General features: G+C 44.4%; 2 protein-coding genes across 5 annotated transcripts in view; one reads left to right on the plus strand and one right to left on the minus strand.

Annotated features, from left to right (window-relative positions):
- The window catches only part of SPEF2 (sperm flagellar 2), a 117,300-nt gene extending 98,909 nt beyond the window's left edge, over window positions 1-18,391 (plus strand). Inside the window, exons 28-34 of one of the 2 annotated variants that reach the window (XM_026794605.2) lie at window positions 6,299-6,437; window positions 7,669-7,823; window positions 9,406-9,560; window positions 11,311-11,488; window positions 12,315-12,405; window positions 14,241-14,316; window positions 15,594-18,391. In XM_026794605.2, the coding sequence (XP_026650406.2) occupies window positions 6,299-6,437; window positions 7,669-7,823; window positions 9,406-9,560; window positions 11,311-11,488; window positions 12,315-12,405; window positions 14,241-14,316; window positions 15,594-16,097 (1,298 nt within the window). In that variant the 3' untranslated portion in view covers window positions 16,098-18,391. The remainder of the gene's footprint in view (window positions 1-6,298; window positions 6,438-7,668; window positions 7,824-9,405; window positions 9,561-11,310; window positions 11,489-12,314; window positions 12,406-14,240; window positions 14,317-15,593) is intronic. The other variant, XM_026794606.2, reaches the window with a different exon arrangement.
- Window positions 18,392-24,198: 5,807 nt separating this feature from the next.
- CAPSL (calcyphosine like) overlaps window positions 24,199-27,404 on the minus strand; it is a 28,409-nt gene continuing 25,203 nt past the window's right edge. For all 3 annotated transcript variants that reach the window (XM_026794619.2, XM_074533018.1, XM_005488801.4), the window contains exon 5: window positions 24,199-26,124. In XM_026794619.2, coding sequence (XP_026650420.1) covers window positions 26,023-26,124 — 102 coding nt within the window. In that variant the 3' untranslated portion in view covers window positions 24,199-26,022. The remainder of the gene's footprint in view (window positions 26,125-27,404) is intronic.

The following is a 27,404-nucleotide window of genomic DNA, read 5'->3' on the forward strand; positions in this document are numbered from 1 at the left end:
AAGCTGATGTTGCTTCCATGTTAAGTCTCCTCATTATAGTGTCATAATTTTTCTGTTTGCTTGGGCATTTTTACAAACTTTGCCCTCAGTTTCCTTTACACCTCCAACCTGAAGCTTTTTTTGGTGCAGCCAGGGCTGTGCCAGAGTTTGCTCTTCTGTTTCAGGCCCTCAGCTCACCTGTAGTTAGCCACATCAGTCAGACCTGTGCACGGCCCTGCTTTGCACTCTGGTGTGCGTCGGTGGATTCAGCCACAGAAAGGGTGCAAAGGAAATATCTAACACCTCTTTATCTTTCACTTTCCACCATTGCTTTGTCCAAAGCCCAAAAAAAGGTGAAATTTGCCACTTTGCTCTCAGAAGCCAGGTTTTGCAGAATTAGCCCTTTAGACCACAGGTTCTTCTGGGTCAGCATTGCCTCATGCAGGACTTCACAGAATCACCAGAGGTTTGGGGTTGAAAGGGACCTTTGAAGATTCCCTTGTTCCAAACCCCCTGACAGGTACACGGGCACCTTCCACCAGACCACATTACTCAAAGCTGGCCTTGAACACTTCCAGCGATGGGGCAGACACAGCTTCTCCGGGCAGCCTGTGCCAGAACCTCACCACCCTCACAGGGAAGATTTTCTCCTGTATGCCCAATCTTAATCTGCCCTCTTTTATTTTAAAAACTTTTCTCCTTTCTCACTACAGGCCTTGGTAAATGATTTCTCCCTATCTTTCTTATAAGCATCCTTTACATACTGAAAGGCCATGATAAAGTCTTTGCAGAGCCTTCTCCTCTGTGGGATGAACAACCCCAGCTCCCTCAGCCTGTCTGTGCAGCAGGTGTGTTCCAGCCCTCTCCTCATCTTGCTGTCTTCCTCTGGCCTTGTCTGTGTCCATTCTCTTGGGGCTGAATGAGTGCTCCAGATAGGGTTTCACAAGAGTAAAGAATCTGTCTGTGCAGCAGGTGTGTTCCAGCCTTCTCCTCGACTTGCTGTCTTGCCTTGATTCAATATGCCTGTGTCCTTTTTATGCTGAGGGTGAATGGAGTGCTCAAGGAGGATCTCACAACATTAAGGAATTACCTGCTGCAGTGCTGCTTTTGATCCTGGTGGTCAGAGAGACAGAAGAAATCACACCTAATGCTTCATACCAGGAAGATTTTTCTCCCTTGGACCTATGCACCTCTCTTGGGACCAAAGTGGATGCCAGGACTAAACCATGCTCTCAGGGAACCTGCAGCACGAGTCCCACCAGCCGAGTCAGGAGCACTGTCGGTGGAACGTGCTCTCTTCCCCTCTGGGCCTCCCCAGGCTTGCCCTCACGAGCTGATCCAGAAGGCGCTCAGTCCAGGAGCGGGAGGCAGTTTCGCAGTAAAAGCTCAGCATTTATCTGTGCTTTGGCTTCCTGCCCGCTGCCACCAGCCTGGCTGTGCGTAGGCATGTTTACATTTCCCCTGGCGAGGTGCAGGCAGGCTGGGGCTATAAAGCGGCGGCGCGGGGCTCTCGCACACACACCCCCTGTGCACACATGCAGCGTGCTCAGGATGACACAGCCCACCACCGTGCTGAGCATTTTCGCCATGTTCCTCCACACCACTTTTGGGGAAAGTGGTTGCACCTCAGCAGACGGTGATGGTGAGTCATTTCATCTTCATCTTTCCACTCACGTATGATCTTGAAAAACCTCAGTTAAGAGATCCAGAATGCAACTGTGGGATTAAACACATTTGTGTTTTAACTTCCAGTCTCTCTTTAGTGCCAGTGCCTGAGGGGGAGCTGGGGGATGCCTATTTAATTTAATCCCCAAATCTGCTGTCCTTGTAACATTCTAATCCACATGAAATAAGGGAGCCCATAACTGTATGCACAGGGCATGCAGTGCCAGACCTGTTAATCCTTGTTGTAGCTAGTGCTTGTGTGGGGACTTACACCTGGAAACAGGGATAACCTCACCCTTCTGCAGTTCATGGTCACTCTGAGCTGCTACTAGAGAGGGGTGAGGTTCTGCCTTCTTTTGCTCTTGCCAGTCTCCTCCAAATAAAATGTTTTGATGTAACTCAAACTTGGCCCAAACTGTTCCACTTCAAAAGCCAGACTTTTACATTTTCTTTAAGCAGTTTCATCAGCTGTACATGGGATATAGTGCCAGTCTCCCTTGTAGCATGGCTGATGAAGCAACTCAGCTAGGGGGTTCGCACAGTGCATCACTAACAGCATTCATGCTCTGCTCAGCAAATAATTATAAATTAACAACACTTTAAATTCAGCCTTGTTGTAGACTTTATGATCTCATTTAGGGGAGTGAAAAGTATTTAGCAGCATCAAGATGAAAAACATAAATAAGCAGAATATAAAAACAAAATAAGCAGCAATAAAACCACTGTTTCAAGCTGCTATTCATTTTCTCAACAAGGAGATGAAAAGTTTGATTTAGATATTCAGTCCCAATCTGCTAAACACTTATTTCTCTGATACTTAAACAAACAGCAATGACAAGAATTTGTGCACTATGCCTGAAGTATATGGGCTATCACTAAGCTGTTGGTAGGCTAGAGCTCCATTGTTTGGGAAGAAAAGAGTTTTCATTTTTAGGACAGAATGGTTGTGTTTTTAGGCTCTGTCTCAGATAGAGAATCTCATTTTTCCTTGGGTGTTATTTATTTTAACACATGTATCTGGGCAGTTGTACATACATATGTACATAGACGGAACATGCATGATAAGTTTTTTCATTAAAAGAAAACCGGCACTGGCTCAGAACTGCATCTAACCACCCTGGGGTTTTTATTTGCCATTTATTTGTATAACTGGCAGCTGTTTAGAGCCAGCTTTGGAAAGCAGCTGTGGTGATGAATGTTCAATGCCAGAGATTTATTGTTGGTTTTGCTGAAATCTTCAGGGCTTCCAAAATCAGATACGATTAGACCTTTGCTTGTTTTGTCCCTAACATGAGTAAATCATTATTTCCTTATACTTGAAGACAGATTCAGAATATCCCCACTGTGCAATTAGCAGCTTTTATGACTTCTTTATGAATCTCCTGTGTTTGGCCAACAAACTAAGTAGTCTGGGGTAAAATGACCCGTGATAGATATTTGACTTTCACTCTTTGCCTCTCTGACTTGCCCTGGCTTCTTACTAAGTGCCAGTAGCCAACTTAGGCATGACGTTGCCCTTATGGGCACTTTTATGGGCAGAGGAGGGAAGAGCTAATTGCAGCACTTGCCTCCATCTCCTCCTCCCTTCTGAGCATCAGGCTGCCTCCCAGCTGCTGTCCCCCAGGCAGGAAGAAGCGGTGGAGGCCCCCGAAAGGCCTCAGGGAGCTCCAGGCAGAGCTGAGGAGGGCCAGACAGGGGGCGTGCAGGTGGCACGGGAGGCTCATGGGCACGGCACCCTCAGTGGCCCTGCTACCCACACTTGCAGGGTTTGTGCAACCCATCTAAGCTGTTGTGATAAAACAGGTTCTGCCTGAATCACATTAATGCTAGAGTCTCACACTGCTCTGTCCATGGAGACAGCAGTGCTTAGCTGTGCCCCTGGTGTCACGCCTTGCTGTCAGTCCTGGTGGCTCTAGAGCATGAAGCTCGAGGGTGTGAGGATGTCCTTGGCCTCTGCTAACACCCTGCACTTCCTAAAGGCTCCTGAGATTCCTGCTGTGGTTTGGACCATCCTGCTGGATGCTGTCCAAAGCCAAGAGAAAACCATTTCTGTGAAGGACCTGCCATGACTAGCTATGAGAGCAGTTTCTATCCCAGTTTAGAATCGCTCCTTCCCAAGCCCTGCCTTGATTTCAGCAGAGCCAGGTTCATGGCTCTGCCTGGTCTGCACTTCTCAAGGCAAATATTACAACAGTCTTGTAAATTTTTAATTCACTGAAGAGTCCTTAGCAGTATGAGTCATGTCAGACTCACAAAACCATTCACGTAGCAAACACATTTGTGCGTGGTGGTTCTGAGGTTTAGGGCAGAAGTGAGGCTGAGACTGTGTGCGTGCTTATGTCAGACAAAAAAATTAGTCAGCCCATGGAAAAACCATAGCAGAAATAGCATTTCAAGTTGCTTACTTAACACTGTTCCTGAGGTTTAATTATCATGCGTTCTATGGTTATTATGTTATTTCCATGAATAAGGAACCATACAATTGCAATGTGAATGTTCAGTGTCTAAGTGGTAAGGTCAGCTCTCCTACCAGTGTGGCAGCAAAGCTTCACTGTGCTGGTTAAACCTTGAATGCTTGTTTGAACTACAAGACTAAACATTTTCTTCTTTTCATTTTGCAACCAAACTGATAGGGGATGAATTCAAATTTCTGTAACTTTTCAGCAAATCGATAGTGAATAGCTGAAATTTTTTGATAAGCCATTTATTGTCAGGTTTTTAAGGTGATGCAAAATCTGGTGTATACAGTTTGCATTTACAGAGATCACCAAGCAGTCATATAGAAAGGCAGATTAGTCATCCTAACCTTTAAGTTTTAACATTGCCTTGAGTATAAAGAAAGTCTCCTGGCAGTTGCAAGTAAAATCTTAAAGAGAGGCTTAGAAAATGACATATCTGTGCATGTCAGTTTTGGATGTATATATATGTATAAAATATGGTGTGTTGTTTTCCATTTTAAACAGATTCATTTCAGCTTACTTGGTATCCCCCAGATTTTGAATACACATATTTTTATGCACATACTTTTACCCACAAATATGCAACTGTATGTGGTACATATTCCTGCACGAGCATGTCTGCCCTTATGGCACAGGGCTGCACTGGACAACACTCTCACCTCTGTGAAACTGCTGCAGAACTTGTTCCAGAGTTGGGCTGATCTCTGTGTCTCTGTCTTGAATGTGATGGTTAAATACAGCAGCTGTATTTCTGTGTCTCTCTGTGTCTGTGTCTGTCTGTGTCTGCATTTCTCTCTCTGTCTCTGCCTCTGTGCTGCACAGGTTCTCCCCTCAAAGCAGCAACACTGCTAGAGGACACTGCATTTGTGGTCCTTCAGGGAGATCTGGGCTCCCTGAGCTGTGCTGAGAAGACCAGTAGTAATTTCTTAGCATAATTGCTCATGGTGACAAATGGGCACTAAATATTAGGGCATGGGGGAGAGATCTCCCTGAGGGATCTGGAGCTTCAGATGCTCCCACCTCATCACAGATGCTGGTGGCAGCAGTCCCCTTCCCAGCCTCTGCCTGCACTGCTTTCATGTGCTTCTCTGCATTTCTGACTGACTTCTGGACTTCTCTTACTCAAAGTCTGACTGCAGAAGCAAGAGTTGGCCATCATGTTCTCCAGGACATTTTCTCCAGAAAATTTCCACCCCACAGCAGATAGCAATAGGACAAGGAGGAACAGTTTTAAATGTCAGAAGGGGAATTTGGATTAGATGATAGGAAGAAACTCTATATATAGTGAAGCTCTGGAACGAGCTGCCACAAGAAGTTGTGGATGCCTCATCCCTGGAAGGGTTCAGGGCCAATTTGGATTAGCTCCTGAGCAAACTGATCTGTGGGTATCATTCCTGCTCATGCTGGATAAAGCTAAAAGATCTTTAAGATCCCTACCAATCCAAAACTTTCTTTGATTCTGTGATTCTTTTTCTCACTGTATCAGGTGTCCTATATGGCAAGGACCGGTCCGAGTAGCAGAGGATGGAGCAGGGGATCGAGCATAATCCCTTGACTTGGGAAAGAGGTTTATGTACCTTTAACCATTGGTGAAAGAAGTCAGAGGGCATTCCTGCCCTTAGGATCCATTCTAGGGCTGATAACAAGAACCCTTTCCCTATCCACTTGGCGATAGTGGGTGAGCTTTCATGAAATGAGGCTAAACTGGCATTTTCTGCCTGAAAGGACTTCTCTCAGAAGCGTCATTTTTTACATCACTGGCCTTAAACATGCCAAGTGTAGGTTTTTAAAATTATGCTTTTACTCAAATCATGATTGTGTTGTTAGTCATTGAAGCAAATTTGCAGGAAGCCATGCATTCTGGCAGAAAGTCTAAGATTTCCCTCCTGAGCCCAAATTCGTGACATTTCAAAAAGCTTTCCAGTACAACCAAAATGTGGCTTAGCCGCCTCATGGCACCAAAATATTCTTGCGTGTGGGTGGACTTGGCTGGCATGAAGGGAGAGCAATCTTGAGAGGTGCAAATGTCTTTTAACTTCGTTTTGGACAAGGTCTCTCTGATTCTTACAAAACAGGTGGGTTCAGCCTCTTTCTTTCAGGCAACCACATAAAGAAACAACCTCCTATACAATGGAGCTGCAAATCAAATACACTCACAGGTTTACTTCAGTAACATCTTGTGAATATCTCCTTAGGGACTCTCGGGGATGACGAACCAGACAATTTTGACATTGATTGCTTCAGCCAGCTGGAAATTAAGGACTCCTTCAGCAGCCTGACCTGCAATTTCACCGAGCTGTCTCCTTACAACACTAACTACACCCTGTCTCTGTGGTAAGTGCTGTCAGTCTATCCCTTGGTAAATAACATGCAGGGAAACAGGGGCAGCAAAGCTAGACAAAATCCTATTTTGCCAAGTTTGAGTACTGTATTCAGCAAAGAAGAGGAGTTTACTGAAGCAGAACATAACTCCCTAATGAGAAAAAAGAAAGAGCTGGAAGCGCCTCTAAAGGGGATTATAGTGCCTACAATAGTTCTAATCTTGCCTCTGTTGCTCTGAAATATGAAGCATGAACTGAGAGTTTTTTACTTTAATTTAAATGGTATTTTAAAAAATGTTTTTGAAGACTAAATCCTTACCACAGAAAATTCTTCAGTAGAAGGTTAATTTTCTGTGCCCGAGAAAATGCCTTAATCTAGGTTAAGACAAAAACTCAGCTATTGTCTTTGCACACAGAGACATACAAGAAATACACCAGAACAAGCACACAAACCTCCAACAGTTATCAAACACATCAGTCATCTCCACTTCCTATTGAGGCCTTGAAACTCTTTCCACCCTTTTTTTTCGCTGTTGCACCAAGCTGAAGATCATATTTTGTTTCTTGAGCATACAGATCCTTTTCCCATTTTCTGCGTTTCCTGAAACTAAAAGCTGTGTGGCAGCCAAAAAAAGAAGTGGATATTTCTTGTGAATCTTCATATACTAGTAGCTAATTATTTCCTTTTATTCCTTATAGTTTATTAGAATTTTTCTATTTTCATGGGACTTGTTATTGGTTTTGGCTGAAGTTTTATGGCAGTTCTCAAACATGGGAACCACACAAATGGAAAAAAAAGTTTTAAAACCACCATGTGATTCCCTCAAGGACAGGCTGACTGTTGGCCTCTACTTGCTACCACCTAAGTCAATAAGAAATTTCTCTGTATCTTCAGAAAACATCAAAACACATTCCCTTATACTTAAAAATAGCAGTGGTAAAGTAATTTTTGAAGATGCAATTTTAACACATGCACCTCCAATTAAATAATTGCATTTTTTTCTCAAGAGCTCTGTGATGCTCAGTGTGATTCACATCACTTTATTATTGTTCTCAAGGACCACAAGGAAAAACATTATCAATCTCTCAAACTTCTTATTTGCATTGCATTATTTCTTATTTCACATGGAGTCTCACTTCAGTGAGATAAGTGAAAGGTGCAAGCAGGATAGATCTCTTATAGTAAGTAGTTAAGTCATATTAACACTGAGAAGAAATTATTGTTGTGTCACTTTGGCCAACAGTACCAAGGAAGACAACAATTATGCCTGCTCCGACATGAAGAAACAGGAAGATGTATTCTTCTTACAGTTCATTGATATACTCTCAAACAGAGATGTTTGCATGTACTCTGAGATGAAGAGAAGGGTCTGCAGGAGTCTGGTTGTAACTGACATTGGTGAGACACTTAACATTTTGTTTAAGAAGTTTAAAAACATGGATGTTATGTTATAGGGGTTAATGGGGAAAAAATAGCCCAGCACAAAACCTAAGGGTCAATCTGGATGAAGGCAGCATAAAATAGCATTTTAGCAGGGCGTGTAGCCTGGATTGGGGTGTTATCAGAGTGTGGTGTTTCCCCTGACTCAAAGCCATCATTATTAGCCTCCATTCAAAATGCGTAGCTGAATTCAGGCTGATGGTGACACTGCCCAGACCTGGACATAGACTGAATCCCAATCCAGGGCTGAAGCTGCTGTTCCTGAGTGAGGATGAACTGCCAAAAAGGGACATTTTGTTAATCTCTGACAGGGATTATGCAGTTTAGGGCCTGGCCAGCCCACGGATGGCATGAGCCCAGTAGCACAGGGAGCACAAGGCTACCAAGATCTCACTTCATGGTGCATCCTGTAGCCTGAACAAGGTGCATCCTGCACTGGTAACTGTGAACAGGCTAACACTCACCAGGGACCTGCCTGAGCCAAGAAATAGGAAACTCAAGGGGATTCACAGGATTTACTGTTCTTGGTAACCAGTGTCATTCCAGGGCGGCAGAGAAGCCTGGGTAGAACAGATTCTTCTCTGTTCTTCTCTGGTGCCACATTGCTTTGTCTCTGGTTGGCAGTAGGCACTGCAGCATCCCTCTCTTGTGAAACATTTCTGCCACAGTCCAATAGTTTTGTAATAATCTTACATTACCTCTTAGTTTATGGGCCAGCCTGGACCATCTCTGGCAGTGCCTACTCTAAAAACTGTGGAAGATCTAAGTATATGGGGGTTGTAGAAGGAGCAAGAACAATTTATGGCTATATGTGTTTTCCTGAGAGGAGAGAGGTGTGGGCTCTGTGTTGCTGTGAGAGCTGATTTACTTATCCAGATGAATTCAGTGACACAGCCACAAGTGCCTGCAGGTCTCAAACACATCCAGCTCAGGCTCAGCTTGGAGAGAGCCCTGAGAGCTGCATTTTGGACTTGATGTATTTGCACAGATGGTCTTTGGCAAGTCTCCTGCAGACCAGGTTAGATGTGGGTTCACAGCAAGGTTGTGGAGCCACAGCCCCCTCTGGTCTATCTAACACCATCAGAGTTTGTAGTTCCCTCTGTCCCACTGCCCTGACAGACAGCCACAGTGGTGCCTGAGCACAGGGTGCTCCCGAGCACCTCCTCCCAGCTGGGTTTTGCCAGGGGCCTACATCTCAGAGCAATGGCTAGAGGGACTGGATTTCAGGGCTTCAAGCTGCCACAGGGGCGGTCATGGTCAGGAATTGTTTTCCAAGACTAAATGTCACATCCCTCAGAAGCCGCTCCCCGCTGGTCAGTCTCCTTCTCTAGCGGGTCAAAACCCAGCCCCTCTCAGGATCAGGGCACAAGGGTGAGCTGGGGTTCAGCATGAGGATTGCCTAACTCAGGACAGCTCTTCCTCAAGATAGGTCACCCTGCAGGGCTGTAACCCAAAGTGAACTTTTGTTCACATTTCAAACCCTGTTTATTTTCTAATATTATTCTGCTCCTGTGTTATCCTGGTTTGTTGTCATTTGCAGTTAAGCCCGAAGTACCATTTGCTATAAACATCACCTATGAAAGGGAGGCAAATGAATATCTCATTCGTTACTGCACGCCACACTCAAGGAAGAAATACTTAAAGGACAAGCTAGTGCACCAAGTAGCCTATCGGCAGAAAGAAGGTACTTGGAAGGTAAGTGGTGATGCATTGGTGTGCTCACACTAATTTCCAAAATTAAACATTATCAAAATTACCTGTAGCATGTAAAAATGTAAAAATCTTCATTTCTGCAGATCTCCATCTGAAAATTTGGAAAGGTGCAACATTTGGCATTTGGAAATTTCAAATATTACAAATCTTAGACTATCAGTCAAAAGAGGTTTCATTAATTTGGGCTTTGCAGTGGGAATAGAAGACACAATGTGTTGAACCATTCTAAGTTTGCTCTTTGCTGTGGTGGTTTTGCTGTTACTTTCTGTGCTCATCAGTCAGTAAAACTTGTTGCCTCTACTTATTTTTCAAGTTTCTTCACATCTCCTCCTTTTCCACTGAATCCTTCCAGGCTCCCAAGGCAGCCCTGCAGCTCTCCCACCCTCAGGCTGTCTGAGGCTGTGGAGGGGGTCTGCCTGTGGCTGCTGGGATCTCTGTGTCCCCTGTCACCAGGGTGTCCATGCAAAAGCTGCTCACAATGTTTGAGAGCATGGACTACACCTGGTTTCCCTACTGCAGAGGGAACACAGTGCTCTCCACCAAAATCAGGTTTGTTACCTGGAGTGCAACAAGGCAGTAATTACACAGTGGAGAGAGACATTGACTGTTCCAGTTGCACAAGCCTGGGTGCTCAGTGGTATTCCACAAATCAAGCACACCAACTACCAAAACATTTTACTATTAATACATTTTAGCAAACAAAGTAATTAGTGTTCCTTGGCCACAAGTTACATACTTCTCTTATTAATTAGTGTTCCATCTTCTACAGGTTAATGATTCTCTCCCATCTCATGCTAATTGGCCCTCAGGCTCAGTCTTTGTCTTCCCTTGAGTTGGTGGCTCCCTTGTCCAGGTGGGCCATGAGTCAGCAGTCGTGATCTGCTCCTGCCAGAATTACCTTCTAGCCAGAGCTGATTCAGCACAGTCACTGAGTGGTCTTTATTAGTTTCTTCCTTATCTTGGGTGTTCTTCCAAATGTCCTCTATTATGGCCCAAAAATTCTGCACTCTTTGTGTCCATTACCATCACTGCATCCTTCTTGCCAGGCTTTGTTAACCTCCCCCCAGGTCTCACACCGTCGAAGCATGGCAAGACCCAAACCTTAACAAGGCAATTCTACCCACCAGTAATTTGTTTTTCTAACATCTGGACATCATTTAGAGCTTGCTTATTAACTGCTCTCTGTTTCACAGATTAAATCTCCTTCCTTGTTGATTAGGCTTGAAAATATATAAAGATCAAACATCAAAGAACTTAAGGGAAAAAGAAAATGGATTCAGGCAGCAAAATATATTGAAATGGAGAGCACCAGAGCTGCGCCGCAGGATTTCTGCTTCTTCCCTGTAACTGTCCTCTCAGACATTGTCTTTTTATGCTGCAGAAATATATTTTTTCCCCATCTCTCCTCTGAGCCTTTCATGGAAGAATATATTTCCTACAGCAGTGTCAGCTGCCACAAAGCACAGTTAATACTCGCAGCTGTTTTCCTAAAAAGCTTTTATCCAGCATTTGTCTCTCTTCTCAATATTATCTGGACTATGCTCCTGTTTAACTAGGCTGATGCCCTGATAAGCACCTGTGTAATAGCTAGGCAGATGGAGTAAACAGCACAGCATTTCAGGGATGCACCTGATCTCACATATTTTGCTGAATTCGAGGATAATTCTTCACTGCCTGCTGAAAAAATAATTGTATTCTTTGTGTGTGTGTGTGTCTGTGTGTGTGTGTTTAGACAATAGAGTCACCATACCTTCAGATAAAATTGCTGGGGAAAAACCTTGAAAATGAAGCATCGTATGAGGTGAAAGTACGTTCTCAGCCCAATGGAGATTATTTTAAGGGCACATGGAGTGAATGGAGCACTTCCAAGAGCTTCGAAACAGCAAGAGAGCAGCATTCCACAGAAAGCTGTAAGAGCTGAAAACACTTTTGTCCTCCTGAAGGAAAGCAGAGCTGGGGTCTGGGCTCCCTGGCCAGCCTCAGCAGCAGCAGGGATGAGGGAATGGGGAGGGAAGAGCCCACAGCCACAGCAGGCTCAGCGCTCACAGACACAGGCACTCCAGGGAGGTGACTCACAGAGCAGCTGGATTGCTCTGGTCTGGGGCTGGCTCTCCAGGAAGATTTAAATCTCACTCAAGGGCAATAAGGTCAGAGGAAGTGCTGCCATGAGAGCATGAGGGTGTGGGTGCAGAGGCAGATGAAGGCTGACTCACTGCTTGCTGCTGGCTGGCTTGCCAGGGGAAGGAAGAGCTTGCATTTTGGGTAAGGCACAGAGCTGCGAAGCATGACCCATTTCAGAACCCTGGGCTTGGGTGTGAACATGGCACTTGAATCACAAAGGCAACACAGGATAAAATCTCATCTCTGCACATGAATAATCTTTGTGGTCCTTGGGTCTCCCCAGTCCCCAGGGGCACCTCAGCATTACAGGTGTTAGAAGTCATCTCTGTGCTGCTGTGAGGACACAGTGAGTCCTGATTTCAATGCACAGAAGGTGACACTTCAAGCTGCTTTAATCCAGGCTGTGAACCCAGCTCGAAGCTCAGCCAAGTGCTGAGGCTGGGGCTATCATTCACCTCCTTCACGGAGGCAGGAGAAATGAGCCCAGCCCAGTGATGAGCAAGTGCAATACTTGGTGTTAATTCCTAATGTATCATCTGAAAAGACATCACTGTTAGGGTGGCTTAACCGTGAGACATTTACATGCACTGGCTGATGCTCTTTGTTTTCCTTTAGACAGCAGTGTGGTCATGGTTATACTCTCCATCCTGGGATTCATGCTGTCCGTTGTTGTGATTGCACTGATCGTAGTTTTTTGGGAAAACAGGTAATCTCTTTGTATCAGAAAAGGTTTTGGAACACAATCCTGTTCTGACAGTCTTATTGCTTTCCCCTGTTATACTTGTGAACTATTCTCTCTCCATCTCTGGAACTCTGTACCAAGCTGATGGCAAGCAAAGAGTAGAAATGAGCAATACAAGAGACGGTGTTGGCAGGCAGAAGATGACCTGCCACTTGGACCAGATTTCAGTCCTGAGCTCAAAACTCTGGGAACTCCAGCAAGCCAAAGTCACCACAGAGCACTTACAGACTCAGTGTCTCAGTGGAGGCAAATTTGACTCACAAACTTCAAGCAAAATCCAGAAAAGAAAGGAACTTGTGGGTTTTAGCAAACTCCTAAGTGTGGAAACAGCATGCCAGAGTGATGACCTCTTTTCCTTTCACAGGCTGAGTCAGGGGGCTGTTTGCTCTGTGGTGCTTTCAGAAGCAGCAGGGCAGAGCCCTCTGCCTCGATGGTGCCAGACACCAGCCTGGCCAAATCCTCTTCCAGCCAGCCACGAGGCAAGACCAGCCCGAACTGGGTCTAAGAATACATTAATTACCCAAGCAGTCCTTGGGCTGCAGTCGGGTTTTTTTGTATATCTGCTACACAGCAGTAGATGGATGACTGCAGATATGTTTTTAATGACATGGCTCACTAGAGCTGACAAGCTTAAGAAAATTAACAGATATGTAGATAATGTTATGAAACTAGAATCTGGAGGGATGAAATCCAAGTTTATCTATAGAAGATGAACTCCTTGCAAGATAGAAAGCCCAGGACTCTTCAGCAACACTCAGAGCAGTCGGTCCATGACACCCACCTCAAGGGAGGTAACTCTGTGTTGAGCTCCTTTTTGGGGCAACACTTGGGCTGTGCCAACACCAGAGTAACACATGGGGATTATCTGGACAATGTTAGTTGGCCCAGCCATACCATGCCACAAACAATTTTAATAATTACTCATTTTAGACACTGGAGTTATCTGCTCTAGTGCTGCTTTATTCACAAGTATAGAGGGAGCTTGAGATTTCTTGTTCTTGCATTTTACTGTTGCTGAGAACCTGCGATTATCTAACTTTGCTAGAAGACTTGCTTATATATAACTGCAGCAAAAAACAGGTGAGACTTTTTGATCCCAGATATTTCCATTTTAGAAAGAAGAGGGTTTTATACATGTGCTTATATACAGCCACACAGGCACATAAATAAAATTAAATAAATATTCATATACATGTATAATTTTAACACTGCAATGATTGAAAATCAGTTGGACAGCATTCTCTATATGCATCATAGGTGACAGCATCAAGCAGCACAACATGAGAACTTCGCTGATCAAGGTAGCAAAAATGAGACCTGTAGCATAAGACTACAGGAGAGTTGTCTGAAACTCAAATTGCTGGCCAAGGAATGGGACAATATGCCATTCTTTGAATTAATTGAACAGAAGCGAGTATCAGCAAATTTCCACTTTAACCACAGCATCTTCTTGCACTTAGAGAAAACAGTTTCACCACAGAGAGCCCTGTTCACACAGCTAGATGAAAACAAGCAACAAACTCTTTGCCAGCATAATTTGCTGCATTTCCAGTACTTAGTGAAGTGTTTTCTTTTAACTGTGACAATTTGCGTGCTCCAAAGAACAATGACTTTTTGGTGACCTTTACAATTCCTCTTCTCTTGTCTGGTTTATTCTGAGGCTTCTCTGACTTTATTCTGGATAATGCCAGCCAGCCCTAAGGCTTTGTGAGCACTGGTACAAATGATGCAACATGGACCTCTGACACCTCAACATAGCCCTCTCTCATGCTGCTTTTTGTCTACTGTTGCTGTTTCAGGATCAAGCCTGCTGTATGGCCAAACCTTCCTGACCATAAAAAAACGCTGGAGCAACTATGCAAGAAGCCAAAAAACGTATGTATGTTCTTCCATCTGTTCTTCCATCTTTCCATCTGAGCGCAGACTCTTGGGGACAAAGCTAACACTCATGAGAGACAGTATGTGCATGTGCTGCATGAGCTAGGACATCTTTCAGAAATTACTTCTACATTTCACTGAAAAGAGCTCACATTTGCTCATGCAGATGTCAGCCAAGGGTATGGAAATAATACAAAATTGACCTAGTGCCTGAAGTTTGACTTGCACAAAATATGTACAGAGGTCTTGGGAAGTTGATGTATGTAGAAAGGCTGAAGGAGTTAAGTTTCTTTACAGAAGAAAAGGAAGCTTGGCGTGGGGAATACTATTTACAACCTTCCAATACCTAAGGTATATGTAGAGAGATGGGAAAGATGCTCTCATCACAGAGCTGTGTGGAGATAGGAAACACACGCCTCTGGTAACAGAGACAATAAGCATGTGTTGCTTCAGAGAAATCTTCTTCCAGATACAAGGAAAGAATCTTCCTTGTGAAAAGAATTAAACACTGTGTAGCCTGCCCAAAGACAAGGTAGGCTCCCCTTTGGGGATATGTTTAAGGCATGGCTTGATAGGGCTCTGAACAGCCTAATCCAGGTCCTGCTTCTGGCAAAAAGCTGGAGTCCACAGTTCCTTTCCAACCAAGCTGCTTTGGTGATTCTACACAACTGTGATCATGAGCTGGATGGCGACCTCTTGCAAACATCCCTGGTGGGATCATGCAGTATGTGAACTGCTTTGCCAGTTAAAAGCCAGTTGGATGAGTAAGGCATTAGTGCTGTTCATTCCAGGTACATTATTAACATATTATAAATTTCATAGGAGGCCTAACACAGCTCCCCCAGCCCCTGTGTTCCCCAGCTGAGGGATTCCTAACGTTTTTCAGGAAGTCGTGGCAAATTTTTACTTCCCTTGCTCCTAAATTAGGAAGGCAAAACTGAAAGAAACCACCTGGGTGGGCACACTCCTTCCTGTGAAATGGCAGGCAGGCAAAAAATGTGTCTCACAAAAGTCTCTGAAACACTGTATAGAGCATAAAACACTCTCTGGGGGTACTGCCCAGAGGAGGACACTGGATGAATGAAGTTAATAGAAAAAGGGATTTTCAGCCATGTGATAATTTATTCTGTGCTAACCTATTGTTCAGCCTGCTCAGGGTTACATCTGGAGTTAAAGAAATAATAAATACCCTTCTAAAATAAACTATCAAAGTATCTTTTATCTTAAGCTAACACCCACTGTTGACTAACTGTGCTGTTCCCTTTGCCACACAGAATTTTGATATAAGCTTTAACCCAGAGAGTTTTGGTTATGTTCATATCCATAAAGTGGATGGCCTTTGGGCAAAAGCTGAACTGGAAAATTTTCTGCAGCCATCAACTGCTCCAGAGACAAGCCTTCCAGAAAAATTCAGGAGTGGATCAGACCTGAAGATGACCCCTGCCATGGCAGACAAAACCAGCCCAAACCTGCCGGTGTCTTATGAAGGGGTCTGGCCGGCTGACGCCCTGCACAGGCTGCTGGGCCCCAGCCCGTTTGCAGTCACCGAGGGCAGCTGCAGCTCCAGCACCTATGAGCTTTGCCACGGCAACAGGGCGCCCCTGCACCACGATGGTTTCAGCCTTTCCCCCACCCGTGCCCTGGATCCTTCGGGGCAGCCCCATCCGGAGCCCCTGAACGGCGACGCCCGGTGCCAGATGCTGCCTCGCAGTGACATGAGATCCCCCAACAATGAGGAAGCCTACGTCACAATGTCCAACTTCTACAAAGTCCAGTAAATCTCACAAGAATTGCAGCATGCAGTTTTTTCTCCAGCACACGCAGGATACTGAAGGTTTCTGGCCCTGTTTTCCCGTATCCTGAGCATTCCCACCTCCCTCATGCGCTCTGCTCACGGTGCAGCCTGCAGGGAAGGGGGATCTCCACACTGCAGTGAGAATCAGCCCATCTCAGCATTCAGTATGCTGCTAGCCATCTTCACTGCAGCAGAAATTAAATTTAATTCAGCCTGATTCCGATCTTCAAATGTGATTAATCCAGAGCAGTGACAATGCAGTCCCAGCCGAGGATCACAGCATGTCTCCTAGAAATTAATGAACTCTTTTGTTACCCTCTTGGTTACAAAGTTAAGCTCTTAGTAATGCCTTAGCAAGAAATATGGCAATAAATTCCTTTTAAATAGAACCCAACCTCTTTTAAACACTGGTGGGTCAAGACTAACTCCCCCCCAGTCAGTCAAAAGACAGTAAAAAGACAAAAGAGACAGGAAATTAGAGTTGCTATCAAGTATTAGATGCCTGGCAATTCAGGCAGCTTGAGCACCACAATGAGAGTTGGCTGAGTGCCCAGCAAAATTGTTACATGGGCCCACCTGAGGAAGATGTTTCCTGAGATGGATTTAGTTTTTGGTTTGGTTGTTTTTGTTTTGGGGTTTTTTTGGATGGGGGTTTTGAGACTCAAATTAAAACAAAGCAAACCCTAAATGCCACTACTTTTTTGCTATTGGCAAAGATCTGCCCTTAAGCCAGTTACAGGATGCACAGGTGCTTCGGCTAATACTTTTGAGGTCTTCAACATTTCATGTACCAACTATGAGAAGCAAAGTCCTTTCTCTTCCTAGGGGCTGAATTAGGTCTGTAAATTGCATGATACCCTCCTTTTCTGCAGCTCTTTTGCAATTATTAGTGTAGCATAAGTGCTTTCCATGCCAGAGACTGGGCTGACCATGTTTGTTTACTAGCATTATTCCCAATGGCTGTGACTGCACACAAGTACTATGAATTTGGACAGGCAATGTTCTCATGCAACATCTGACATAGGAAGATGGATGGAATGTCGTGGATCCTTGCCAGAGATTACAAGACCTAATTCAGTTTTTTTAAAATATCTTATAGTTTGCCATGAGATTTTTTGTTTGTTGGTATTCATTTATTCTTTTTTTGGTTTTTTAGTTTTTATTTTTTTTTCATTGTGACTTTTTTTCTTTATGGTATTACATTTATTATATTTTTTACATTATGGCTGAGCCACTTCACAGTCCTCTTTGGATGCTGCACATTCTGGAGCACACACTTGGAGGTAAAGCTGCTACAGCCACATGGTTGCATGACAGCAAAGCGTGTGGCCATGGGACATCCAAGCTCCTTTCTTGCACTCTGGACTCAGGGTTTGCCTCACTATGCAGTCTCAGTTCCTCTAGCTCTTTGAAATTCTCCTTTACCTGGTTATATTCACATTCCCAGAGCCTAAATGGTGAAGAGTCCTCTCTTATCCTCAGAGGATGAGATGCTCATTTATTCTGACTTGTAATGGTCACAGAGATGTCGCAAAACCTCAGCTGCTTCCATCTGCCTCTGCCAAGACAGCTTTGTGCCAGGAGAGCAGCAGAATGAATCTGATCACTGAAAATCTCTTGTGGCCCTGCTTCAAGAATATATGGCAGAGAGTGAGGCTTGCATTAAACTCAGTTGCTTGAATTAGAATTGAATGCTGCAGGAGATAGTACAAACCAAACAGCAATTCTGGAGCACATCAAGCCAAACCAGACTTCCCAAGACAGCACTCCACCTCCTCCACCTCCACCCAGCACAAGGGAAACTTTCAAGTGGGGAGAGCTTAACAGCTACTGTGTGCAAAGGGGCCTCAGATTTGGCTCAAGGCATTCCAATGACATTTTACAGAATGGTTTTTATTGCTGTTTACCGCCAAATGGAGCATTAATTGATGCAGAAGGAAAAGACCAAAGCCCTGGGCATTCATTTTCTTTACAGTGCTTGTTTTTTTTCAAACAGAGCTGCTGATAATGCTTATACTGTGAGAAATTGCACAGTGTGACTGTAGATACAGACAGACTATACTAGAATGATACCTTCTTCCATGACACAGTCAAACAAAAAGGGGATAGAGGAAGAAGCAAAAAAGCACATCAGGAAAATTTTCTGCAGTATGTGTTATGCTTCCTTCAATTTTTGTAATTCTGTATTTCTGTAACATATTTGTTGGATGTATGCAGATATAACCACTTTCAGCTTTATTTCAGGAAAAAAAATAAAGCCAAATGTGCACCAAAGCCAAAACACCACAAGAATTTCCTGTCTGTTGCCAAGTTATATATAGTCCATATATGAGGATACAGCCACGGCTATGTCTGGACAATCTGTCAAGTAGTCTCCTTATTCTACATGAGAATTTCTCCAGAGCTGTCCACAGATTCCCATCTGCCTCAGTAGTCACACATGAGTTGTGCTCAGCTTTCACATACTCCATGCACTTCCTTTAACTCAGCACCACTTTCCTTCTCCCCCTTCTGCCCCCGGTGCCCTTGCTCAGCTGCACAGCCAGAGCCAGCCTGCTGGCACTGGTTTCTCTGTAGCTGCAGTATGACACAGCGCCTGGAGCTGCCTGCTCCTCCCTGCTGTGTGCCCGTGGGGCGCCAGCCCCTCTCCTGTCCCCCTGTCGTGGGGACACACAGACACCCTCCCCTCTTTGCTTCTCCCCTCTCCTGTGTGCAGCCCATGCAAACACCCATGCAAACACCTCCCAGCACTGTGAGCGCTCCTCTCCTGCACTATGCAAACGTCTCTTAGCTGTACACAAACAAACTTAGACTATTGTCAGTTATAACAATGAGTCATGGTCTAATTCTAATGATGCTGTAAAATGCTAATTACATCTCAAGGCAATAGTCATCCCTGGCTAAAAGCTTTAGTTTGTTTACCACATCTCCTCCCCTTGCGCACATTCATTAGGCAGGCTGAAAAAACACACACAAATGCTGTGTGTGTCGGTGGGGCAGCAGAGGACCATCTAGCTAAGTGTGGGGAGGCAGGAGGGCTGCTTCTGCCAGGGTGGAGGGATGCCTGAATGCCTGTGATGGGCAGTGAAATCTGGGCTACAAAATAAACATTGTCCCTGCACTGCTGCAGGGACATGTGGCTGAGTCCAGGGCAATTGCTGGCAGGCAGAAGCTGACTATGAAACCATCTCTCCTGGCAGCAAAGGATGTGGTGATGCTGTCAGGGCATTTCTGCAGGGCAGGGGTACAGCCCCTTCTCAGCTTCTTGGCAGTAGTGTTTATTGATTTGAAGGCCTGTCTTGGTACAGCAATACAGCACTGCTGCAACCTGGGGGGAGAAGCAGTTGGATTTTAGTCAATACACTTTTAAATCAAGCTAGTTATCTCTGTGGTTGTGGGGTTTCTGAAGCTATCATTTAAAAACAGATAAATCGTGATATAAAGAAGACTTACCACCTCTCTGAGGAATTATTGTAGAGACAAACACCTCCTTATTACTGTGATCATGAAGCCACCCAAATTAACACTCCTGTGTGTCACAGAGCATTGGCAAAACAAATCTAATGCTCAGACACACAAGAAAACAACTGATAATGCCAGAAAATGCAATTGCTAAATTATACCTACTCTATCATCCCTTGCTCACGCGGCAGCTCCAGGTTTCAGCCAGGATCGCTTTTCCTTGGCTTCCAAGCGCCACCTGCTGAAACACGAGGCGTGTCAGAGCCAGCCCTTGGACACTCACTGCTGCCGTCACATCGTGCAGCTCCAGAAGCTCTGCTCAGATCGGGCCTGGGGGAAAAAAACAAGCCCACAACAAGCTAAGCAGTATTTCACTTATTTGTAGTCTATGGCCCTAATGAAGTTTGGGCAAATAAAAGCAAAAGACAGAGTTTCCAGGATTTCTTCATCTTTAAAATGAAGTAGGCAGCAGTGTCCACAGAAGAACTAACTCCAAAGCAGAAACTCAGAAATTCATCTTTTGTTACCTAGGAATGAGAAAATCAGTGTTTAAAGGGTGATGGCTGTGGCTAAACAGACTCTATATTTTGCAAAACTTCTTTTGCATCTTCCAGGGAAGTCTGATTTTTACATGTATTGCTGCAGCAAGCTCCAACACAGAATTTAGCTGAATGACACTAAGACCAATGGATTGTGATTCTTTCTCTGGGAAACAGAGCTGCTGCTGTGGGCTAAAAAAAAAAAATTTTTCTGAGTTACTGTTAAATATTGATGGCATAACTTATATGTCACAGCAAAATTAGATTAGATTAGTCCAACATCAGGACCACCACTGAATGAATATAAAAAGTCCCAAAAGCCCCAAAGTTTTGTCAAGCAACATAAAAAATGAGACACAAAGCAGAAATGCATGGATGAAAATGTCTAAAGGAATAAATCTATGCCTCAAAGTTGGAGCTTCTCCAAAACAGTCTGACGATTGTTTTTCCAGAAAATGTACATAAGCTGAAAAAAACCATGCCACCTTTTGAAAGTAAAAAATCCCTACCAACAAAAGAAAAAAAAAAACCAACCAACAAAAACTCAACAAAAATGTTTTAAATGAAAAAAGGAACAGAATTTATCTCAGGAAAATAAACACTTCCCACATTTTACCACAATCTCTGCTTTTCCACAGAAAACTAGACTTGATTCAACTTCCACAAAACCTTGCGCTTCCTTTCTTTCCAAGATATTCAACAAAGGCTGGATCCTGTCCCCAGCCTCCAGCTGCAGCTCCTGTTGGGATCAGCAGCAGCGCTTGAGCTGGGGGGAAGCCTGGACCCGTGTTTTTGTGGAGCTGGGGCTGCTGTACCTGGGGTGGTTGCAAACCTCCAGGCATGAGCGTGGAAGAGGTGCTGGAGCCCAAAGCAAGCTCGCTTTAAAACCACAGGGGTTTCAGACTCTGCTGAGGCACACCAATATGGAAAGGGGCTGCTGCAAACAGAGGGGCAGCTCTCAGCCACCTGAGGGCTTGGTGTTGAGCCCTGGCTACTGGGAATCGTGCTTTCTGCTCACCCTACAAGGGGGGAAAGCTAAAGAAACAGGGTGAGCTGTAATCACAGTGACAACAGACAGTAGCAGCTGCTGGCAGTGCCAGGTTGCTCTTGGCATTACCTCTTTACTGGGAAACCTCAGTGTGCTGCTGCTGCTGCTGCTGCTGCTGCTGCTGCTGCTCCCAGTGTGGAGGATAGGGGATGCAAGACAAAAATCAGCAAAATCACCGGTCTTGCTCCTTCTGCCAGGGACAGCTCTGGGATGGCAAAGCCATGCTCTGCCCGCACAGCTGCAGAGGTTTGAGGTAGCACTGTGTGTGAGGAATTACATAAAGGCAAGCTGGCTTTCATACGGCAATGTGCACCGGTGATTTCCCCTGCAAGACCTCTGCTGCTGCCATCTGCCTCTGCCAAGACAGCTTTATGTCACAAGAGCAGCAGAATGAATCAGATCACTGAAAATCTCCTGTGGTCTAGTTTCAAAAGAGAAACTAGAGGGGGGGCAGAGAGGGGGGCTTGCATTAAACTCAGGTGCTTGAATCAGAATTTTGTTTTAGAGGAGACAGTATAAAAAAACCCCTACATTTCTGTATCACATCAAGCCAAAAAATTTCCTGTCACAGACAGAAACATTCAGCCACAAAGAGCACAGGGAGGCCAGAATGAAAATGTAGTGAAGGAAGCTGCTGAAGTGCCATCTTCCCAAGAGGAATACACCAGAAGAAAAGGCTGTCTCACTCATCTTTTTTCCCGTACCTGGTGCTCCTTTGGGGTAGTGGGGTGGTGTCACTGAGGTGCTCTGATGGCTCATGCAGAGGCAAGAAGCTGGGCAGTGTTCTGGGAGAGTTATAGGGGCCTTTTTTCTTTTTCCTGCAGGGATCTACCAACAATTTTGGAGCAAACTGCAGTGCAGGCTGTTGAGGAGTGTAGACCTTATTCCTGACAGGACACTGTGCCAGGCAGCAGGCTGGAACTCAAGGTGCAGTCCAAACCTCCACCTCTGGGACTGCCCCTCTGCCCTGCAGAATCAGATGTTCCTGTGGTTTGTGCCATCCTGTTCAGCAGCTGTTGCACAATCAGAATGAAGAAATAGTGCTTTGAACATGAAGCACCAACCAAGATCTCCCATCTTGATGCTACCACCAGATACAATGATGTGCATTGCCACCTATCTCAAAAAATCTGCTGCGTGTGCTGTGAAGCCACAGGCTGGCAGGACAGCATCACCACTTATCTCCTGCATCTGCTGGGTCTGTAACCAGCACACTGCAGCTGCAGCTGAACAGGGGCCTTTCAGCTTCATTTTTGGGTCCCCCAGATCACAGAGAGGGAGAGAGAAGTGCTGAAGGGAGGCTCTGGGTGCTTGGTGCAGTCCTGAAAATCCCTCTTGTCTAGTTCAAATCCCTTTAACTTTCCTTTAATCCCTGAAAAGTACTTCCCCTGCACATCCAATGTGTGTGTGTCCAGTGTGCCATTATGGCTGCACGTTCCCCAGTAGAGATTTTACTATCTAACAGCTAATGCCAGTGTTTGTTCCATTAATTTGCACACATATTAACCAAACCACATTTTGTACAGGACAGATTCCAATTTGAGCTCTACAGTGTCTGATTGCTAGTGAAAAATCATGGGGTTTGTGTTCCCAGATTTTTTTTCCTCTGCAAGCACTATACCTTTTCTGAAGTTACCAGCTGTTATTCAGACTGCTCTAAGAGCAACTCTCTTCCCATAGAAGTGAAAAGAAACTTTGTTCCTGATTTCCAAAGCTCATGAAACCAACCCTTGGAAAATATGATTCTGTACAAACGTTGAAATTACTCTGCTGGGAACCATGCTCTCAGGAAACATATCCAGTGAGCAATGAGGTCCACACGCAGGCAGACCTGAGCTGGGAACTGTTCTGAAAGCATCAGGAACACACCACCAAGGTGAGGGGCTTAAGTTTTCCTGGATCACAAACCCATTGGTCCTGCCCAGTGCAGAAATCTTGTCCTGAAGCACAGGATTTTTCCCAGCTGCCACAGGCTCAGCTAAGGCTCCCAGAACCCAGTGACAAAACTTCTGCTGGTTCCCAAACCAAAAAGTACAGTTGCTTTCACTACCAATCCTCCCTTCTGAAAATGTATATTGGTCTGGGATTAAATAAAATTGGAAGGTATTAATACCAAGGACAAACTGGCTGCAGTTACTCAAATTAAAACTGCTACTTCCCTTGAACAAATATCAGCCTGTCAGATCACTGCAGGCGGTGAAGACATGAGATAACAAGTCAAAAGGAAATGTTTCTTTCATTTTGTCATTCCCACAATCCATCCACATCACTTTCTTTCTGTTTTAAAGAGAAGAGATATAGCATGACACCATGTTGTGAAATCAATTAATCTAAGAGAAGTGAATGGATTGTATTCAAGCTGCCAGACCACGTACAGCCCCTATTTGATAGTAAGTTTTTTTTCATATATATTGACACTTCAGTAGCATTATTGAAGTAAGTAAAGGCTCCTCATATGATGGCTGGCAATTATAAAGAGAGTTTCTCCACCATTTTCCAGTGTCAGCCATACACGTTTCCAGAGTCTTACTGGTCAAGAAACTAATAGAGCTAACACAACCTTCACTAAGGAATTGGAAGTAGTTATTGCTAATACTGAGATCACTGCTGGACAAAAGAAAAATAGGGTTTGCAGAGGATTAGTGCAGCAAGCATTCAGGACTTCAGTGTTTGAACTGTTAGCAACACAGGCTAAGAGCAGCAACTTCATGAGAAAGGCTGTTTTGAAGTCTATTCTATAATCCTGTCCTGCTTTTAGGTGGCTGCCAGCCTGAAATGGAGCAAATGCTGCTATGCACAATGCATTTACTCTCTGCTACAGCAGCAGCTTCTCAGTCCAGGAGAGCAGCAAAATTATGAGAGAGGAGCAGAAAGTAGAAGAAAAAAGAAAAAAGTAGCAAAGTAGGAAAAATTAGACACCATACACTCATGCACTAGGTTTTGTCAGGAATTTTTTTACAGTTTCCTTTGAGTATTTTTCTACCCTGTCTATATATACAAAGGACAAAAGATGAACTGAGACAACCTCACTGATGTGACAAGAAAGGTAGGTTCCCAGTCTTTATTCAGCATCCGAAACAGAAGACAACAAGATAAGAAAGTTATGAGTTCTTTGTTTTTGGAAAGCTCTTTGATGTCATATCTTGGTCATTGCAAATACAAGTAGTAAACAACTTTCAGTGTAGGTCTGTACAGGCAACAACTACCAGGTCAGCAAACATTCTAGGAACACAGAGAAAAAAATACTGTAACACATATATCCCCTTTGAAGAAAAATAGAAGTAAAATGATCTCATAATCAAAATGATCCTGAGCCAGGATGAAAAACAGGCCTTTAGAAACATTTTGCATTTATCGTGGTCCACGTCTCCCCATCTTTGACTGTCCCTCCAGCCTCCCGGTACTGGGAACTCACATGTTCCCAGCAGCAAGACCAGCAGCTGCTCTGTCACACCAGTGAGACGCACAAAGCCAAGAGATACTGCAGTGCCACAGGTGAAAAGGTCTGCATGACCCTCTTGGGACAGACTTCCTTCCATTTATAACAGCCTGTCCAAGACCACCACACCTCAGAATATTTTGATTTTCATCTCTCCTAGGGTGGTATTATGATGCTTGTATCCCCAGTCATTGTTCTGTTGATGCTGGATACTATGTTCTGTGCCTTCAAGACTGGCTCTGAAAAGTGAAGTTTTGCTTTGTTATCCGCCTGCTTCTCCCCGCAGTCGGGGGGACACAGATGGGGCAGTACATAGGGCAGCTTTGGCTTTTTGCTCTTGCTTTTGTTTCTGCTCATTAATTAGTTTAGCTAAGCAGGCTGAGTTTTTCCCTGGACTGTTTTTCCTTTCCCTTTTTTGGAACCCCTCAAGCCTGCTCTGGACTGGGACCTGGGAACACCAAGAGTTTGCACCTTGTGGCTGCAGCAGCTGCCCCAGCACCAGAGGGACTGAGAACAGAGCAACCACCCCCAAGAGAGACTTTCTGAATTTGTCATCTTTTTCAGAGCGGTGAAAGAGTTTTGTCATCTGGTATTGTTCATTTTGTGTGCTGGGGAGTGCTGTGCCAATTAAATGAACAGGTTCTTTCCACTTCTCTCCGAAGAATCCTTCCCAAACCGGTTGGGGGGTTGTAGGGGGATGGAATATAGGTAGGTGTGGAAGGTAATCTTACCCCCTAAAGAGTTGCAGCTGGGTTAATTATTAAAGATTAGGAGCAGGCCTGATTTTAACAGGCCACAGCTGTAGCCAATAAGAAGTGTGTTATAAAAGTGTGGATTGGTTTGTGAGGGGAACTGGAGTCAACTGGCTGCTGTGAGAACAAGGAAGAGTCAGTGCCTAGAGGGGCTGCCTACAAGAAACATCAAGGAGGTATGAAACTCTGGTAATATGGAACCCTTGCAATGTAATGACAATAGAATTCTTGCTCTATAATGACAACAGGGGGAGGGGCCCTCTGTGGAGGTTTTCTCCCAAATTTACCCTAAACCAGGACACCATCTCTTCCATGCTCTGTGAAGCAGAACTGATTTAACATTGCAAAGGGGATGTTTAGGAGCCACAGTGACCTGCTGCAGATGTCAGAAAATAAAAGAACAGCTAATCTCAGAAAAAAACCATGCCAGGGATGGAAAGAGAAAAAGGACAGATGTGTGGGGTGGCCAAATGCCAGATCTACTCTCTGCTCTGATCCCCTGAGGCTGAGCCTACTGAATCATCTGGGAATTAATTCTGCAGATTGAAAGTAATTGGCACAGTTACTGGAAACTGCTGTTATGGAACAGGAGGTTGTTGTTGTGCATACACTTTATCAGAGGAACCTATAAAAGATGGAAGAGGAGTATTGCCCCTTTAACTATATGATTAGAGTTTCCAAGCATTCTTCATCATGATGATAAAGTAGACATCTGTGTCTATTGAAGCACTGACTCCAGCGTAGTAGTTCATGAATTCTTCTTTTGTGACCTGAGACAGAGAAATTAAGAATATGAAAATGAACCTTTGCTTTTTATTTAATGCTGTAAGTCAAAATAACAAATTGAGAAGAACCTTTAATGAAACTGAACATCTGCTGTTTCATGTTGTGGCTAACAAAAAGGAATCCAACAGGAGGAATTAAGACACTTATAATTTACTTAATTTCACTTTGCTAGAAACAAGAGCTCTTGTCCTCTACAACACTTGGAGGGAGATGAAATGTGGAGTTTAACTAACCTTACCAGCAACTGAAGTTAAAATCACTGCTGCCTAAGAAAACAAATTTTTAATGTACTTTTTTCCAGGGATGCTATAATCTGGTTCTTTGCATAATTATTAATAAAGTGGGTGAGGTTTCTGATGCAATTCAGAGACAGCTTGGAACTTTATATCCACCCCTAGAGAGAAAATATCATTGCTCAAAACAAGTTTCCCTTAATGAAGCAAATGTTCTTTCAAATATTTAAGAGTTTTAAATAGCTTTCATGGGTATTTTGAGGTTTAAAAATGACAATTAAAAAAAAAAAAAAAAAAAAAACAACAAATTAACCAAGAGAAAAACTATGCAAGTCTCTTGTGATGCCTTAACTCTTGAATTGTGTAGGTCATTCTTTGAATAAACAAAGAAAAATTTGAAAAATACAAAAAAAAACATTAAAAAGACATTTAGCTATTAGAGAGTGTCCAAAGGAGGGCCAGGAAGATGGTGAAGGGTCTGGAGGAGAAGCTGTGTGAGGAGTGGCTGAGGTCTCTTGGGCTGTTCAGCCTGGAGGAGACTGAGGGGAGACCTCACTGCAGCTACAGCTCCCTCATGAGGGCAGAGGAGGGGCAGGCACTGATCTCTGCCGTGGGGTGACAGTGACAGGACCCGAGGGGAATGGCCTGAAGTTGTGTCAGGGAAGGTTTAGCCTGGATGTCAGGAAAAGGTTCTTCCCCAGAGGGTGGTTGGGCACTGGAATGGGGTCCCTGGGCAGTGCTCACAGCACCAGCCTGACAGAGGTCTGGTGTTTGGAGAACGCTCTCAGGCACAGGGTGTGATTTCTGAGTGTGCTGTGCAGGGCCGGGAGCTGGACCTGATGATCCTGATGGGTTCTTTTAACTCAGCATATTCTGTGATTCCATGCTATCTGCTCTGATTGCAATGTGTGTTTGAGAACTTAGAAAAGCATGACAATAGGGAGAAGGGACCACTTCAGACTGTCCTACCATCACAAGATGATTACAAGCCTCACTGAAACTGCCTGTTTCAGAGGCTCCCAGCAAGACCA

Source organism: Zonotrichia albicollis, chromosome Z (assembly GCF_047830755.1).
Source record: "Zonotrichia albicollis isolate bZonAlb1 chromosome Z, bZonAlb1.hap1, whole genome shotgun sequence".
In the NCBI taxonomy this organism is placed as follows: domain Eukaryota; kingdom Metazoa; phylum Chordata; class Aves; order Passeriformes; family Passerellidae; genus Zonotrichia; species Zonotrichia albicollis.